This window comes from Zeus faber, assembly GCF_960531495.2.
Source record: "Zeus faber genome assembly, chromosome: 11".
In the NCBI taxonomy this organism is placed as follows: Eukaryota; Metazoa; Chordata; class Actinopteri; order Zeiformes; family Zeidae; genus Zeus; species Zeus faber.
This window is the reverse complement of record NC_137205.1, coordinates 9,015,077-9,034,546: the sequence shown is the minus strand read 5'-3', so window position 1 is coordinate 9,034,546 and position 19,470 is coordinate 9,015,077. Positions and strand designations below refer to the sequence as shown.

Sequence of the window (19,470 nt, the reverse complement as noted above, 5' to 3'; positions counted from 1 at the left end):
CTCCCTCTCTCTCTCTCTCTCTCTCTCTCTCTCTCTCTCTCTCTCCTCCCCTCCCCCTCAGCTCCCCCTCTCCCCCCGTCTCTCTCTCTCTCTCTCGACCACCACCCCGAGTTCACGCGCGCCCCGCCGTCCAATCGGCGCGCGGCAATCTGTGACCAATTACGCTTTGGGGAAACGCCCACACACGGTCGGCGCGCGCAGGAATGCGACGCTCGGTGTCCGCGCGGAGCGCGCCGCGGGGGCGGGTTGGTCCGCCGGGTTCTTATCGTGGGCGCGTAAGGACTGCCCCGCCCCGCTGCCTCCCCCCCGCGGAGGAGTAAAACAGGCAGCCGCGGAGTTTCTTAAGGCCCGGCTGCCGAGGGGGGGGGGCAAAAAAAACCCAGGCAGACTTGAGAGCCAATAACAGGGTCAAGAATTTCGAATTAGCCAACTGGGAAATCAATTCTAGCAGCCTGATGTGAAAGTAAACACATTGTAGAGTCGCGTTCTTTAAAGAAAACTGTGTTCATTACTCATGTTTCGATTGCGTATTTATTGGGATAAATTGCGCTGGGGAACTGCAATGCGAGCGTCATTTTGAGCCGTTGTTGTGAGCGCCGCAGTCGTCCTCAGGTCCTTGGACGTTTTCAGCATGTTTCAAGCAGGTCGCTCTCACATATTCACGCCCTGGGATCCTCGTCATGCTCCGAAGAAACCCAATGTCGCTTTCACGGCCGAAAAAACGCCGCGTTCCTCCACTTTCAGTGATGGGATCTCCGGCAAAGTTCAGATACGATCACTGATCTCTAATCCAGTCACACACACACACAAAAAAATAATAATGATTTCAAGCATTGAGATAGAAATTAGTAAAACTACTTGTAGCAAAGTCTTTTTATTCTTGTGGTTTTTTTTGACTCCAAACACCATGGACTTTACATTTACCAGTTTGAGTCATGCAGAGGTGGTGGAGGTTGTGATGTCATACCAGTGTGGGTTCTGCTTTCGTTTAGTCTGGGAGTGTACACATCGCAGTCTGGTGGATTGGTGCAAATGAAATATGATCTACAGATGTAAAACACGCAACTGAATACAGTACGTACTGGAAATATTGTCAGTTCTTACTGACAATAAACAGACATCCACAAGGAAGCCACTTGGTTTTTTGTTTCGTTTTGATGACACGTAATTTGGAGCAACATATTGACGTATAAATTACAATTCATATAAAAAATATTAAATTTAAGGAAGAGGTAGATTCAATATATTTATACAGCATAAGCATTTTGCCTATTTAGTCGCGCGAGTGTGTGTGTGTGTGTGTGTGTGTGTGTGTGTGTGTGTGTGTGTCTGTATGTGTGTGTATGTGTTAAAGCAGGGTGATTTCACTCGGTGGCAAGGTGAGTCTCTTCTCCCTGACTGACAGCAGGTTCTCCATGTGCATGGCAATGATCCTGCACAGCTCCAGCCCCTGGGGACACACACACACACACACACACACACACACACACAAACACAATTATGATAGAGGTGGGAATTTGCATTGGCTCAGTAAACAGATCACACAGGCTAGACATATCACCCATATCCCTCTCCTTTTCCCTTTCCCCATCTCTCTCACTTCACCTTTTGTTCTCCTTTTTGTTGACCTTTTTTATTTTGGGAAAACATTTTTTATACTACGCACGCACACACACACGCACGCACACACGGACACACACACACACACACGCACACGCACACACCTGCTCCAGCTGAAGCTGGGTGATGCGCTGTGTGAGCAGGTCTCCAATCATGATCTCCACATAGGGGTAGCTGGAGCCCGACGTGGGCCGCTGGGTCCGAGTCGACTGCACTTCCTTGAGAGGGAACCGCACCATGGTTTCCTGAACACACACACACACACCACACACACACACACACACACGCACACGCTCACATTAATATATACAAAGAACAAAATATTTGGAATACGTGGAATATTAATCTCATTTGGCTTTTATCTGAGCAATGTGATCTCCAAGCGAGATAAAGTGATTGGCCAGCAAGTCTGTTTTCCCCTAACAAACCATTACACCATGGAAACACTCGCTTGTTAACATAAAGGTTCAGTCCTACCCCAAGCGCTTTCTGCAATACCCCACCCACCAACTCCCCCATAATGTGTTGCAGTTCACATTATGTCCAACCGGTGGAGACCAAGTCTCTTTTGGAAATAATGGTGTCTGAATGTGGGTTAGACAACTCTGAGATCAGCATCTACAAAATAGAGACTGATGAAATGTCTTAGACAGAGCAAACATCGGAATTGTGGTTTTTGTGTTTGTTTTGACGTCAATCGCTGGGTTAACACTGAATCTTGCTATATAGCTTACCTTCCTCATGGCATTGTACATACATATATCTCTACCTTTGTGTATATACACAAAGGTAGAGATATATACAAAATAATGGAAGAATAAGTAGGAGGAATGAGGAGGAACAGGGGGATCAATCTGACTACAGCTAACAAAAAGGTAAAAGTATTCCAGTATTTAGTAATATGCTGTTGTAGTCCGATAACTCATTCAAATCACACTGCTTATTTACTTTATTCTTATTACTAAATACAGGAATATTTGTAAAACATCTATTTTTCGATTGATTCTGTGACATACATGGGTGTCCTTGTTGAGGAAGTGCAGCCCGTTCTGATTGACGGCCAGGACGCAGGGGGCCTGGATGGAGGCGGAGCTGGAACTCTGGATGTAGAAGAAGGCGGAGCCAAACATGGGGAAGGCGCTGACCAGCCCTGAGTAAACACACACACAGAGGGTTCTGATTGGCCAGAGCATCATTTACTCATGGGTCATTTGGCTTTTGGCTTTGCGAAAAGGATAAAATGTGTTATTTTGCCAAATGTTATATTATAATTATTATTATTGTATTACTGTATTAGGTTTCTGTGAGCGTAGTTGGGTAAATTCAGCCAACATTCGGTAAATTCACTCAATGCATTTCCCCACTGTGGCAGACGAGGGGCGTGGTTAAGCCCCGGTCTGCAGGTGACGGCGCTGGCCTCTTTCCGCCGCGGCGCAGCTGCACCGGGTGCACCTAATCACCCCCATTAGCGCTGATTGGTTTGACCCGACTGCGAGCGTTTTCTGATGTGTTGTTTTTTATTGACACAGGGATAAACTTAAGTTGCACGGAGAGGTTACCAAACCCAGCTGTGATGCCGTGTCTGATAAGGCTCTCTAAGACCGTCTGATAAAAGACTAACAACAAATTTTGGTTCAACACCATGAACTCTTAAGTCGATGCAAGAAGTGCAGCCATTGTTGTAATCTGCTAGAGGGACTGCCCAGAGGCTGTTCTGGGTTAATGCGTTTTCAGGTATTTGTATGAGAGGACCTGTGAGGTGGTTTCATCGCGGATGACCACAGGGCTGTGGTGGCCAACTCCGCTAGGGTCAAACACCATCTCCTCAGTCTTTTTAACACTCAAAAAAATGTGGTGGTCATCACACCATTTTAAGAACCTTTGTATCTCTGAATAGTAGTCAGGTAGATCGCCATCCTTTTGCATTAAAGCTAAGACGGCAGTATCATCTGAGAATTTAATGATGTGATTGTTAGGGTTATCCTTCCTCACTCATATAAGGTAAAGGACGGTGTATAAGGTAAAGGGGGGGAGCTCCCGTCCTCAAGGATTTTGGTTCTGAGAGAGTACCATTAAAACTGACCTGTTGTTTATGATTGTTTAATACCTAACGTATCAAATGTCAAACTAAAGTCTACAAATAAAAAAACGTACATATGAGGTAGGATCCGCTAAGTGCTTAGATATAAAATGTACTATGGCTAAGGCTGCGTCATCCAACCCTCTATTATACATATAGGCAAACTGAAAAGGATCCAGTGAGCAGCTGACTTCTGTTGTTCAATAGGTAGATAAGGATTTTCAAGCAACAGGACGGTAGTGATTATTTTCTTTACAGCATGCTTTTTTTGGAACATGATTAATAATAAAGTTATTCCAGTTGGAAGGAACAGCATGTAAGTCCAGAGCCTTCAGGTAGTTATAGGACCCCAGGCCAGCTCTTCACTGCATGATTTCAGCAGAAACCCAGAAATGCCATGTTGTCCAGTGGCCTTCCTGGAGAAGGTGCGTGAGAACTGTCTCTGTACAACATGCTATTCAATGGAGATTTTTAGATAGTCTGATGCAGGTAATGTATCTAGAGCCACTGTTTGCTCCTGCAAGAAGTTGGTTATTTTAAACCTTGCATAGAAGTTGTTCAATTGTGGATACACGTGTTACATCTAGTTATCAATCTGCTCACGTTATTTCCGAAGTTTGGCACTTTGGGATTTTTGTCTTTTTTGTTCATTTTGTGCCACTATCATGGTATGAGATGATAACAGTGTAATAACACATGTCTACCTACTGAAGAGTTCATAAAAGTTTAGGCAGACAATTAATTTGCCTCAAACCAACTGATAGAAACACATCTAATTCAAATTGTGTAAATAGCAACATTTCTAACGTTGGCTTAAAATTCACTCTAATAATTGCAATCATACAATGACATCATAATGAAGAAAGAGCAAAAAGAGAGCTCAAGATCCTACCCAGGAACTGTGCGCGGGCCTGGTGTGAGGTGAGAGGCTGCACCTGCTGCATGTGCTGAGTGGCCATGTTGAGCCACTGCTGAGGGCCCTGCTTGCTGTAGAACTGAGAGGGGACGCAGTCCTGCACCTCACGGCTGTGTACACACACACACACACACACACACACACACACACACACACGAAGAAGAGGTCATGCACAAACAGGAAATATTTTCAATATTATGAATAAATTAAGTTGCATCTCCTGTATGAATTGTGCTATACAAATAGAGTTTATTATTATTATTATTATTATTATTATTATTATTATTATTATTATTATTATTATCATCTTTATGATTATTATTGCATTATTATATTATATGTTATCATTATTTATTTATTTATTGATTATTATTATTATTATTATTATTATTATTATTATTATTATTATTATTAATAATAAAAAATAATAACATTTTATTATTAGGGGGCCAGCCAGGTTGTTCGGCAGCCCCTTAGTGTTCGGGAAAAACTCTGAATTTCAAAACTGAATTTCAGGCCTTAAACTATCTGGAGCACCAACTTCAGCATACACATAAACATGGTTTACGTCTTGTTCGAACCGTGCTGTCACAAAGACCTCGGGGTTGAAGTTTCATCAAAATCGATACACATACGGAGCAGATATTAGTGACCGACTAAATTTTGCGCGATTCTAACACAGACGAGCCAGTACATCTGACACCGGAATATGTCCAACCCGGCTAAAACTATCTGGAACACGTACTTTGGCATAAGCTATTAACACAACTGGTGTCATTTGAACCAGTATGTCACAAGGATCTCGTGATTTAAATTGCATCCAAATCGATCCACATACGGAGCAGATATTAGTGAAAAACCGAACAACTGTGACCAGAAATATTCAGCTGCTCTTGGTTAACTGACACGTCACACATCTCCTTCTAAAATGGACAAGATGAGATTTACAGTGAGACGCTTTATGACGTCATCATATCATTTACTATAAATGTACAGATTCTGATTGAGAATGTCCAGTTGGCCCGGTCCAGTGAGCGGCATGAAATCGGTCACTCTGTAGTCTTCAGATGTTACCAAACTATCGATTTATGTGTATATTTAAAATACTTCTTACTTGGTAGTTGTCAGTAGAGCTGTTCTATTGATATTTGAAATCTGTGGTCCACATTACTTTGCCGGATTAATGGAAAAAAGAATCCTTGAAAATGTTGCCAGCGTGTCCCTCGAAAAAACTGAAATGAGCGACTCAGTGATGCTTTCAAGAACCAGCGAAGCGTCAGAAAAATAGAAGCCGTGCAATGGTAATTACCCACTGAAATACCACAACGTTTTTCGTATTTCATGGAAACATAACTTACTGAAAAGACCAAGGAAAAAGCTCAACGAATAAATGACGTGCCCGACACGGCACCAGACGGCCACCCGTCACTGAGAGTGCAGCTCTATTTCCACTGACAACACGTTGAGTTATAACAATGAGAAGTTCTGGTTTACAGGCAAACATGGATAGTTTGCAAAACACACCCAACACGCTCAACTGGACCCTGTGTATTGCTGTAATATTTATTATTATTATTGTTGTTGTTGTTGTTGTTGTTGTTGTTGTTATTATTAATAATAATTATAATCATAATAATCACAATTTCAAAGATATTATTATTATTATTATTATTATTATTATTATTATTATTATTATTATTATTATCATCAAAAAGACATTCAGTCGGTGTGTGTGTGTGTGTGTGTGTGTGTGTGTGTGTGTGTGTGTGTGTGTGTGTGTGTGTGTGTTCTACATGGTGGGCAGGTAGATGGTGTCCTTGGCACGGTGTTGGAGGGCGGCCAGTCTGGAGAGCTGCTGCAGCTGCTGCTCACTGGCCTTTCCCTGAGGAAGCACACTCAGCAGGGCTTTCAGGTAGTCTGGCAGCACCTGGGAGAGAGGAAGAGAGAGAGAGAGAATCTCAACTGACTCCATAACAGGTGAAGTTGCGAGATAGAGAGCAACTTTTTGGAAGTAAGAAGAGATTAGAAATGAATGAATCTCCCAAATTTGCCCCCACAAAAGTCCCAGACCCTTTTTCTTCCAGAACCAAATACCATTTTCACACCAAAATTTGCGGGTTGAGCGGGTAAATAGGTGATTGACACCGGTGCCATTGCCAGGGATGGCAAATGCCAAATGCTGTATTCTTCTGGTGCATCACATTTGACATCATGAACGCGTTGGGAAAGGGGCGTGTCATGGTTCCAGCGCGATTGGGAACAAAACAGTAGAGGAGACCGTAACTTAAACAAACAACAACATAAAACTGTAAAAGTTGGAAAAACAAAGTATTTTGAGCGGTTCAATAAATCATCGGATCATTCGTGAACGATGAAGCACCGGTCCTTCAGCGGTGGAGAGCGTAGGGGCTGGGCTCCCCACGGTGCGGTGGCCACACTCGCAACATTTCACGGCCCCACATGCGGAAAAAAGTCAATAACTTCAGATTTGGATTTTGGATTGTAAATGGCACATGAAATGATGAAATGACAGATATTCCTGTATATTTTGCATCAGCGACTGAAATCTCAATGTGCGTCGCATCGCGCAGGTAAAGGGGCCAAAATTAGCGGGTTGACCCGAGTGTCCTGTTCACATCAGAGCCGATCAGAGGTGAAGCCAATTAAAACCTGTGTCTGTGTATGCTGGGTAATTTGACCTGGGACTGAAACCCGGGTTTTTCCTTTCCCACTGGTGACAAATGCCGGATGTTAACGGGTGTAACCGGGTTTTTGGTGCAGTGAGAAAGGGGTATAAAAGGACTATGAAATGTGTAGTATGAAATATAGCTATCGCCTCCCTGTGAGGTTTTTAGAGGCTGTCAGAGGCTGAACTGTCTCTAACATTAGGACACAGCAGAGGAGGTTAACATTAAATATTTTAACATTAAATACTGTGGAACAACCTTTTTAAATCATCTGTACAAATACATATACAGTATCTATGTCTGACTTGAAGGAGCACTGTGTAATATTAGTTCATTGATTAATTACTATAACTCTCTCAGCACTAAAATGCATGTTTTCCATATGAAGGTCAAATGATAAACATACAACAAAATAATTCGAATTAATAATGATAAATAAGGAAAGTGTTCTACATTTATCCCGCCCTCACACTCACTCTTGCCAAAGTAAGAAACAAAATGTACAAATGGTAAATGTAACTGGACACATTTTGATACACATATTGATTTGATTATTGCAATTCGAGGTTGTTAACTCACAGTATAAACTCTTGAATATTATTGTGCAATAAACAAGTATGTTCTTGTCGTGCCAATAGATCATTTTTCGTTTTTCAGCAATTACTATAGCTGTCTGTTTATATTGGCATATTTTGTTATCATCTTTTGTTTACTTTAAGAATAACTGATACTATAGGCACTCATCCTTATAATTATTGTTAATAATATCATATTTAACCGCGTGCATAATCGCTTCGGTAATAACTTTCATGTCAATAAAAACTGCTGGAAAAATATGGCGGCATGGTGTGTGTGTGTGTGTGTGTGTGTGTGTGTGTGTGTGTGTGTGTATTGTGTGTGTGCATGCTACCTGGTTGTAGTGCATGGTGACATAGAGCTCGTTGTCCAGCTTGAGGGTCAGGCCCCAGATGACCCTCCTGATCCACAGGCTGTAGTTGGCATCCACCGGCTCCGCCTCTGTGGCGATGTCCAAGATGTACTCGCGCTTGTTCAGGGGACGCACGTTCTGCCCTGAACACACACACACACACACACACACACACACACACACACACACACACACACACACACACACACACGCACACACACTAAGGTTATTTGGTTCCACATTTTTAAAAATTAGTTTGACTTTCTATAATTCAATATCCTATTATTTATTTATTTATTCGTTATTTATTTGTTTGTTTGTTTGTTTGTTTGTGTAATTTTTCTATTTATTTGTTTGTTTTATTTTTCTAAATAAAAAATAAGGATTGTTTAGCTTTGCGAGATCTTGACCATTTTTGTCTTCTGTCTTCCATGTTCTTGAATTATTCGTTTTAATTTTAGAAATCGATTCACTTTAGTTTTAACCCAAAAAGCACTTAATTTATCCAGACTTAGTGTATCAGTAATTCTAAATTAAGTGCTAATATACTCATAATCTCTCCCATTTAGTGGATTTAATTCTGTGCTGTTGGACCGACATTTTTTTTCAAATCAAGTCTAAAATATGAATAAATCGGAAATTAAGACACAAAAATTTAAATTATAATCTTACTTTCATTTGAGACCGTTTTGGTAGTATTTCAGTTTAGTTTTGGTTGACCTAGTTTTAGTTTGTTTTAGCTTTAGCTTAGAAAAAAAATATTTCTTTCATTTATTTCATTTTTTTCTTTATTTTAATTCATTTAAGTGTCATTTTACATTAATAATAATTGCCTTCATGCACACACTCTCTCACACACACAAGAATGAACACTAATTGATATAAACACATCAACAGATGCACACACCACACACACTTATTCCACACTTGTCGGTCCATTACGCACGGTGCTTCTTTTGTTTCATTCAATGACGAACGAAGTAAAACAAAATAGCCTACATCACCGGATGTCATGACATTTCACTGCGTATATGTATGACCCTATGTATATATAAGTGACAAATAACCTCTTGAATCTTGAATCTTGAATCTGAAATAAAACTAAGATTGTTTTTTATTTGGAGGAACCGTGCAAGGGGACGCAGGGGGAGCGGAGTTCGCTGGCACGCTGATGGAGGGAGCCCCGTCGCTGGCGCACTGATGAGATGAGCCCCTTAGCGGCCACTAGGCCCCCGTGCAGCTCCACCGGGTGCCCTGTCGGTAGTTCCGCCACTGGACCCTCTCACCTCTGTGCGTCACCACAAAGATGGCGTATTCGTCCAGCGCTTCCACTCTGTGCAGACTCATCTCGTAGCACAGCTCCTCGATGGCGTCCAGGGCGACCTGGAACAAACACTTCGACTGAGAAACTGAGCTCGCTCTCAGAGGCTCAGATACAACAGCCTCTTCCTGTTCCTCTGACCAGCTTCGCAAGCTTCCACCTTCGTTTGGTTCAGTGTAAAAGAGCAAAGCCGTGTCAGAGAAGGAAATTGTTTGATTAGTAACTGTAATGTTATTACTTAATTTAGGAACAGTGACACGTTGCATTACTTGTTACAGACAAATGTGATGTAAGTAATTAGTAATAAGAAGAATGTAGTAAGTAATAAGTTATAAGTACTGTGGTTAAGAATAAGTAATAAACAATGCAATGCCTCATCATGAGAAAGTCAATTCAGCTGGGTCCATCCAAGATGGCGAAACGTCTGTTAAGTACCAGTTTCTGTTCATTTTGAATTATGGGGCTATTTTTTGAAAGGTTGAATCAAGGAAAAAATCGGAAGAATTAAATAAAGCAATATAAAATGTACAAAAATTACAACGGTATTTACTCAACTTGGCAACTGCTCATAAAACCTTTTAAAAGCCTTAAAAGCATATTTTTTTTATTCAGGTTCACCAAAAACAAACAAAATATGCTTATTATAAAAGCAAGTGATTCAATTAACTAATGATGAAATAACCTAATACGCTATATAGTACATCAAATTTGTATATTGGCATTATAGAGTAAGTAAGTAAATAAAAAATGCACCTATGCATAGACCTGTTCAGATATTTAAATGTTTACACCCAAACACACATTAATTCTTGGAGGTTAACGATGCAATAGAGATTATATTATTTGCCACTTAAGAATATAACATTTCTGGGATGGGATATAACCTTAACCTTAATTTATAACTGACCTTTTACTTTTCAGCTCTTACAATCTATCTTAATCACGCCACATGATGTTGTGTGTACAGTATGTGTGTGCGTGTGTGTGTGTGTGTGTGTGTGTGTGTGTGTGTGTGTGTGTGTGTGTGTGTGTGTGTGTGTGTGTGTGTGTGTCACTCACAGAGCAGGTCTTGATTTTCAGGTGCCTCTCGATGCCCCCCGGGAGCAGGAAGAGCTGCCTCTTGGAGCTCCGCCCGGCCTGCACATAGACCAATCAGAGAAAGACAACCGATCAAACTAGCACAGAACAGAAAACGCCGGCTTAGAAACGTAGACTTGGGGGACTTGGGAGAACCTGACCAGCATGGCTTTGAGCTCCATGCTGTTGGGGTACTCCACGCGGCCGCCATATTGGAATGTCCGCTTCAGGTTCTGCTCACAGGCCTTGGCAATGCCTGTCAATCAACAGCATCAGACGTTAACTGGGTTGAGAGAGTTGATTGGCTCGGTGGCCTGTGAACGGATTGATGGATGGATGGATGGATGGATGGATTGATATACTGTATGGAGATATACAGATGTGTAGGTCAATGATGGATAAATACATGTATCTTTATTCGGATGGGTGGATAATTGTTGGATGATTTGGGTTGAAGATGAATGGACAGATGGATGGATAGAAGAATAAAGGGGTAGTTGGATGGATGAACTATTAATGGACCTTTGGAGACAGACAGATGTGTCGAATGATTGCCTGGGTTGAAGATGGATGGATAGATGGATGGATAGATGGATGGATGATGGATAGATGGGTAAAGGGATAAAGAGATTGTTGGATGGAACTATTAATGGACGGATGGAGACAAACAGATGTGTAGGTCAATGAATTAATGAATACATGTATCTTTAACCAGATGGGTGGATAATGATTGGATGATTGGGTTGATGATGAATGGATGGATGGATGGATGGATGGATGGATGGATGGATGGATGGATGGACAGAGGAATGGAGTGTTAGAAAAATGAAACGCACAGACCTTGGTACTGCACTCCGGGGCTGGTGCAGGCGTCCTGGAGGAACATCAGCACGAAGGGCTTGAGGACGTCGGAGCAGCGATGGAACGCCGTCAGGATGTAGAGCAGCCTCCAGCCCCGCTGGCAGCTGTCCCTATGAGACACACACACACACACGCACAGGCACACACACACACACACACACACACACACACACACACACACACACACACACACACACACACACATTTGTACACACAGTGCACCGTAATTGTCTGAACAACTTGACATGATGGAGAGTGCTCTTACGGTTTGGAGCTGGTGTTGGCGGTGACCTGCTTCATCACCTGGCAATATGCCTCATCCTTCATCAGGCCGTGATCTGCACTTAGCTGGAGGATGCACACACACACACACACACACACACACACACACACACACACACACACACACACACACACACACACACACATACACTTTTTTCTATAAAACCTTTGCCTATGCCAATCACTCTTCTTGACTCCCAATAATCAGAAAATAAGGTTTAGGGCTAAAGAATATCAAAGTTTTGCTTTAACATCCAGAAGGAAATTGCATGTTGATCGTTGGCATGTACAAGCCTTCATTGTCAAAAGTGCCAGGATGTCTAACATCTTTGATGGAGGTCATATTACAATATTAATAAGTCATAAGTCAATCTCAGTTTGTGGCTTTTTAAATCTAGTCATAGTCCATCTGCTCATATCTCCAGCTTTCTCTTGTTGTCGGACAGTGTGGAGAGAGAGAGTGTGTCCACAGCAGCTACACCTTGATATATACAGTATAAATATATATATATATATACCTTGAGTATGGTGGAGACCAAATCTTGCTCGGTCTGACCTTTAAGCGGGTAGTCTCCCATGAACTTCATTATGGCTGCACGACACCAAGAATAACAAACAACACATAGTAACTACATAGAAAAACAATGTTTTCTTCAATGTCATAGTTTTTTTCCCTGTCTCTCACCCGAAAATATGTCGACTGCAACTCTGTTCATCCCTCCATCAGAGAAGTCAATCAGGGACTCGTGGATGGGAGACTGGCAAGGGATTTAAAACACACACACACACACACACACACGTGAAGTTTTATTTTTCAGGGAGGTACTTGAACATGTTTTCTTTTCTCATGTTATCATGTGTTACCTTGGAGAATTTGACCATGTCTGCTGGATCCCTGCCCTCCTTCCCCTTCTTGCCCTTCTGATCGCTGTAGATGGAGAGATGGACAGAGAGAGAGAGAGACAGAGAGAGAGAGAGAGAGAGAGAGAGAGAGAGAGGATATGAGGACCATTTCATGAAGTTTGATCTCATGGCTGCGATGAAGGAAACACGTTAGTATTGTGTGTGTGTGTGTCTGTGTGTGTGTGTGTGTGTGTGTGTGCGTGTGTGTTTGACCTCCGGCTTCTCTGTGCCTCTCTGAAGTACTTCCTGGCGAACTCAGTCATATGGTACTGATGGTCATGCAGAGGCAGCTCTTGCTGCTCCACACTGTCCCCATAAAGCTCATTGACCACCTGACACCCCCCCACACACACACACACACGCACGCACACACACACACACACACACACACACACACACACAAAGTGAGAACCGGCCAAAATGTCCTAAATTTCAAAATGTTCTCACACAAAAGGTTAAAAACTTACACTGGTCCTCACAAGTATAGTGATACACATACATACACACACGATACTGTATATTGTAATTTGTTTTGATTTGAATTTTCTTAATACATTTTAATTGTTATGCACGTATTGGTCAAATTATGATATCAGACAGTTAGATAGCTCCACCTCTGTGGAGCGATCCAGCTCGTGGGCGGCCACCGCCGAGCCCATCGCCACGGCGATGGCTGCGGAGGCGGCGACCCGTCCCTGACGGTCACGAGGCTCCACCCTCTCAGCAGGCAGGATCAGGAAGTCCGGGGCGGCCACCGGGTGCACGTAATCACTCGGAAACACTCCTGACTTGCCATAGACGGCGCCAAACCGCCAGCCTACAGGCACACACACACACACACACACACACACAAATGGGCACAAACAAGACTTCTGACTATCAAACTTAAATCTTTAACTGTGAATTTTGTATGCACTTTTGTTTTTGGTAGTTCTTTACTTCTACATTTTGAGATTCCATCTTTTTAAATGATATGTTTGTTTGAAACATGCTTTATAAATATCCATTTATTTACTCACTTACTGACATGCATACACATGCAAATAGGTATATACACACAGGCTACCTACCACATCGTTGAGCACAGCAAAACCAAACCAATCGCAAAGTGAACCAGCAGCTTCAAACAAGCACACACAAACACACACAGACACACACAGACACACATCACACAGCGTGCCAGTGAGGGCCACCCACACCCACCGAAATCTGGGGTGTCTCGCTTTAGCTCCTCCAGAAGCATGACCTTCTTCCTCACTATGCAGCCGTAACACTTGCCTGATAACACACACACACACACACACACACGCATGCACGCACGCACGCACCCACAACCAGAGGCACAGAGTATAAAGAGACAGCTGACGGAGGTAAAAGCAGCATCTTGCTGAAATATCAATATGCACAGCACAAGATATGCTAGCGAAAGCACAAAAAACCCATGAAAATTTAAGGAAAAACTTTAAGGATTTGCTGAGTAAGAGAGATTAAATTAAGGAGCGTGTGTGTGTGTGTGTGTGTGTGTGGTGTGTGTGTATACACATAAACATACACACTGGTGTATGTTATAGTGTATGTATTCTTGTATTTACACGCATGTGTATGAGCAGGTGTGTGTTTTTGTTTGCTCCAAATTAACAATTTTTTGGTTCAGAAGTACATCAGTAACATGGGTCCTGACTGTGTGTGTGTGTGTGTGTGTGTGTGTGTGTGTGTGTGTGTGTGTGTGTGTGTGTGTGTGTGTGCGTGTGTGCCTGCCTGTGTGCGTCTCACCGGAGTCCAGCCCCTCCATGCGCTGTAGTCTAATAATGTCACCCTTGTGGAAGCTGAGCAGAGATCTGTCCTCCGTGATGTAGTTCCTCACTGCCACCACATACTCTGAGTCCTGATACAGAGACAGAGAGATAGAGAGAGAGAGAGAGAGAGAGAGAGAGAGAGAGAGCGATTACACATACAAATGCAGTTGCACACACACACACACACACACACACACACACACACACACACACCAACACACAGGGAAACGTCTCTGACCTTCTTGAGCTCGGTTAGGAAATAGTCGATCATGTGCTTGACCTGCGGGGCCTTCGCCGAGAACAGGATCAGCTTCTCGTTGGTCAGGTTGAACTCCAGCATGTTCTTGGAGGGGATGGACACAAACATGATGTCCGAGTAGCTGCACGGCAGGAAGTGGCACGCAAAAAAATAGGAAGTGGACAGAGACAGAGGGTCTAAAGTCAAAGCCATCACAGAGGCACTCCCAACTCCAAACATACAGACATACCATTTGTTCAGTTCTTCATATAGTTTGAGTGCGTGTGTGTGTGTGTGTTTGTGTGCGTGTGCGTGTGTGTGTGTGTGGGGGGGGGGGTGTTAACCTGTAAGGCCTCAGCACTCGGAAGTAGTCCGGAGCGTCGCTGCTGCTCCTCACCATCTTCAGCAGCTTGATGCCCCGATGAGAGACAGACAGAACCTGAACCCCCGTCCCCACACTGCCCTGTAACACAGACACACACACACACAAAAACCCACACAAACACACATACACATCCACACACACACACAGTATATCCATTCATGAAAATAGCCGTGGTGAATATTGTTAGATTTTAGCCTGTACTGTACAGCTGAGTACAGCCACAATCCTTTTTTCCCCCAAATCCAACTGATTAAATTCACGACCACATTATTTAAAAGACACTTAAATATCATGTTTAACAGACATATTTCCAGGGATGGATTGGCCATCGGGCAATAAGACAAATGCCAGAAGGGCCGCCCTACTATGGGCTGGCGCGGCACGAGTAGACTGCACACAAGTAGACTGCACACGAGTAGACAGCATGTCGGGCGGCGGGACCATAACATGTACCGGTATTAGATTATTAACATAATAATTGGTTCAAGCGCTGACACGATGTCACCTCTAAAGCATTACTATACTTTAAATCAGTGTACTTAATTGTATATAAAACACCTCCGCCACGGGAATTACGGTCACCGTTGGTTGTAAATTGACAACAATTTGAGCCATGACTCAAATAAAACCATTTAATTAGTTAAATCATTTTGAAATGTGTTGCATGAGTAGTTGCTTTATTGGCACGCTCACGGTTAACGTTGAAACATACAGATGTACGAGTGAATCGCCTCCAAATGTATGCCGTGTTATATGATACGTGCAACTGCCAAAAAAATCCATACATGATCATCAGTCGCATGTCAACCGTGTCTGACTCGTCACTGTCGCGACTGCCGAGCGCTCATTCTCCAAACTAAAACGAATTAAAAACTATCTGAGGAGCAATTGAAAATGACAGGGTGATGAAGTTGGACGCATTGTGGATGACTTTGGAAACCAAGGATCACCTTGGTTGACATGTTCTATCTGCTCCTGGCTAATTCCAACTGGCCCACTCTCTACAATAAACTGCTGTTTACAACCCCCATCTTCTGTGTCTCTGTGAAGAAGAATCTTTAATTATCACACAACACACCACACTACAACACATGCACATGCTTTGGATGGTGGCCGGTGAAATAAGGCCTCTGCATTTAACCCATCCTGGCTTGTCCTTCTTCTGGGGGGGCAGCAGTTCAACGGGCGGCCCTAGCACCAACCCTCTCTCAACTGACACCAGCAGCACCTAGGCTGTACACCGCCGGGACTATCCAGCAGCCCAGCAGCGAGGTCCACCCCTCCAAGCAGCCCCCCGCGACAGCCAAGACTGGCCACGCCTTCGCCAGCCCACACAGCAGCTCGAGGTCCCACGCTCCAGAAGGGAGGAGGGGAGTCTGCGTCGTTGCTCTGGGGGAAGGAAGCCGGTCGACCGTGGTGTTCCCGGAAACCAGGTCCTCTGTAAGGAGACCAGTTCAATTCTTTTTGGACATTTGTTTGTTTAAGGTATGGGAACCCTGTTTCAGAGTCTGGTGCTTTGATTATTTAAGGTATAGGAACTCTGTGTCAGAGTCTGTCGTTTTAGGTATAGTAACCTTAGGTCAGAGTCTGTGTTTTAGGTATAGTAACCCTAGGTCAGAGTCTGTATTTTAGGCGTTTTTTTTAATTTTCTTTTCTCTGTTTGGTGGGGAGGGGGGGGAGTAGGATTCGGCCAGGTATTCTCCCTGGCCTTAGTTTGGTGTCGGGGTATATGGTGTGAGGTTGGTGTGGTTTGAGCAGCCACACCAGACCTGGATCTAGGTGATTGGGTCGGGGTCACTGCAAACCTGTTGGTCTAACAAACAACAGGTTAAAACTCCCATCCCCACAGACACTCAGGATAGGAGCCCTGTCATGACATGTTCTATCTGCTCCTGGCTAATTCCAACTGGCCCACTCTCTACAATAAAACTGGTGTCCCCAGTGTTCTGTGTCTCTGTGCCGGAGGGCCCAGAAAAAGCCACTTGGGTGGCGTGTGGCAGGCGAATTTGCCACAATAGCCTACCTGCCCCTGATGATCATTAGTCAAAGTGGGTTCCAAAATGACATGATCGCTGTGACAGCAATCACAACCTGTCCGTGGTGCTGAACTCCTAGATTGTGTGTGCAGTATGTTATTTTGAAAACAGCTTTCATTTACATAAATAAAGACATTTTCACCATGAATTTATGCAGAAAAGGCACAAATTGGTGCATAAAACTTCACCAGAGGAAAGAAATGAAGTGTCTGACGCTCAAAATCTTCTGGGGCACGACCCCCAGACCCCCTCCCGCCCCCCCAAGATGTGTTCCCTCCAATGTTCAGATGAAACCTACACTGCTGCTGACATGCAAATCGGTCGTCTGACCTTGGCATAGGGGCGAAAGACTAATCAAACCATCTAGTAGCTGGTTCCCTCCGGAGTTTACCTCAGAATGGCTGCCGCTCAACACTCCCAGTTTTGTCTGGTAAATTGCTATTCAAGCTTTTTCTGTTCACATTTAGGTGGGATTGGTGTTGGTTTTGAAAATAGGGCCTCTCTGTTGCAAATGGCAGGATTGTTTTTCGATCCCAGTCCGTCGCTGCCAGTGACAAACGTTTTGAGTAATCATTGCGAAAGTTTTGAACAGTGCGACTGGCCTACACTACGGTGGGTGGTTAAGACAGTGATTCAATGGCAGCCGTTTGTGTCCGAATTCTTTTTTTTCTGTTATTCATGGCAGAGAGAGATTTTCAGGGCATACAATATATTACAACACATAGTCATGGATTTATATTTGAACTCATGTGAATTATTGAGCCCATGTTTGACTTTGAGGAACCATATGCCTCATATCGTCCAAGGTCTGGCGACTCAACCCATTTGTGATCTCTGGCGACCCCTTGTGGGGGTCACGGCACCCGGGGTTCGGAAAACTCACCGAGGCCGGGAAGAGGCGCGAGAAGTAGATCTCCCACGAGTCTCTGGCCATGGCCACCACTCTCTTCTTCACCTCCTCGTCCTGCGCACCTGACAGCTGCTCCACCTTGTCCTCGGCTGGCGGAGGAAAGGAGAAAGAGAGGCAAGGGGGCGGGGGGAAGCGTGAGGAGAAGTAGAACTTATAGGGGAATATATACTGCATGAAGATAATGTACTACTAAATATTCCTCTTTGTACCAAAGAGAGTCTTCATCCTCTGTCTCTCCTCCTGGGTGATGCGTATGCAGGCCTCGGAGAAGGTGTCATGGACGATCTGCAGGTACAAGATAAAGAGATATTGAGTTTGTACACGGGTAGAATTGCATATTTAAATTAAAGTTGGAAGAATAATGAAAGTTTGGGGACATTAGTACTTTGTAACCTTGTTAAGAGAACGATTTATAGTTATACCATCGTTATTATTAGATGACTAAGGGCATCATTGAGGAAGTGCTGTCCCGTTGGGTTTTTTTTCTACATCAATCTAAATGTGGGATGCTCATATTAGACGTGGCCAAAGTGTCAAATAATGAGATAAACGAATGACAAAGTAATTTGTACGTTTTTTTTCCACTCTCTGCATGAGCTGACGTCAGCTTGTCAAGGATTTCTTTTCATGGTTATCTGCTCCATGAGATTCGCTGTGTGTTTCTCCTGTAGATGTATTTATTTATTTTACTTATTTTATTTTCAGACATTTACATGAAACAAAAAATCTGCGCGTGCGAGAGTCCCGGTGCGTCACGGTGCGGTGTCCATGAACCACAAGCTTGGAGCACGGCAACCAAAGTCGGAACTAACTTTTAAATGAGGCCTTGTAGATCTAATATGAGTGAAGATTCAGATTCAGCAACTGGATTATTATTATTATTATTATTATTATTATTATTATTATTATTATTTCTCGCCGCATATTCATTCAGAAACAGATTTTAGAGCGGATAAGATGGAATTAGTTAAGCTCAAACCCCACTGGCTCACAGAACCCAGAACTTGTGCTCAAACCCCATTGGCTCAGAACTAGGGGCTTGGCTGCTCATTCACGATCAAAGCTACACACACTGAAGCAGCCTGTTTTGGAACAGTCTGGGTTTAGAGACATGTCACAATGCCTCGAATGCATAATCTGAGTGGTATTTTAAGCAAAAAACTTTAAAAAAATGTGTAGAAAGGAGCACAATAGGTCGCCTTTTAAGGTGTCTACAAACAATTGAATAGAAACAAAGAGCTGATTTCATTTTTATCATGTATTTGATCTTTTTTTTTGCATTTATTAAAAAGTACAGGTGTTTGGCTATAACTAGTTCTAACATGTACGGGAAATTACCTGTTTGAAGAGCAGGTCCAGGATCAGCGGACTGTTGAAGTTCTCCTTTGGGAAGAACACCTGCAAAAATATGAAACACGATTATCTTGTGC

General features: G+C 43.2%; 1 protein-coding gene across 1 annotated transcript in view; it reads right to left on the bottom strand.

Moving 5' to 3' along the window:
* Positions 1-1,348: 1,348 nt before the first annotated feature.
* myo15aa (myosin XVAa) overlaps positions 1,349-19,470 on the bottom strand; it is a gene marked incomplete at both ends in the record, with an annotated part of 59,190 nt that continues 41,068 nt past the window's right edge. The window contains 23 exons of the mRNA XM_080009558.1: positions 1,349-1,450; positions 1,725-1,865; positions 2,637-2,770; positions 4,593-4,726; positions 6,410-6,543; positions 8,214-8,374; positions 9,518-9,614; positions 10,612-10,689; positions 10,791-10,885; positions 11,470-11,600; positions 11,756-11,838; positions 12,291-12,364; positions 12,458-12,530; positions 12,637-12,700; positions 12,889-13,007; positions 13,290-13,492; positions 13,879-13,953; positions 14,449-14,560; positions 14,710-14,851; positions 15,054-15,172; positions 18,014-18,129; positions 18,250-18,325; positions 19,379-19,438. Coding sequence (XP_079865684.1) covers positions 1,349-1,450; positions 1,725-1,865; positions 2,637-2,770; positions 4,593-4,726; positions 6,410-6,543; positions 8,214-8,374; positions 9,518-9,614; positions 10,612-10,689; positions 10,791-10,885; positions 11,470-11,600; positions 11,756-11,838; positions 12,291-12,364; positions 12,458-12,530; positions 12,637-12,700; positions 12,889-13,007; positions 13,290-13,492; positions 13,879-13,953; positions 14,449-14,560; positions 14,710-14,851; positions 15,054-15,172; positions 18,014-18,129; positions 18,250-18,325; positions 19,379-19,438 — 2,523 coding nt within the window. The remainder of the gene's footprint in view (positions 1,451-1,724; positions 1,866-2,636; positions 2,771-4,592; positions 4,727-6,409; positions 6,544-8,213; positions 8,375-9,517; positions 9,615-10,611; positions 10,690-10,790; positions 10,886-11,469; positions 11,601-11,755; positions 11,839-12,290; positions 12,365-12,457; positions 12,531-12,636; positions 12,701-12,888; positions 13,008-13,289; positions 13,493-13,878; positions 13,954-14,448; positions 14,561-14,709; positions 14,852-15,053; positions 15,173-18,013; positions 18,130-18,249; positions 18,326-19,378; positions 19,439-19,470) is intronic.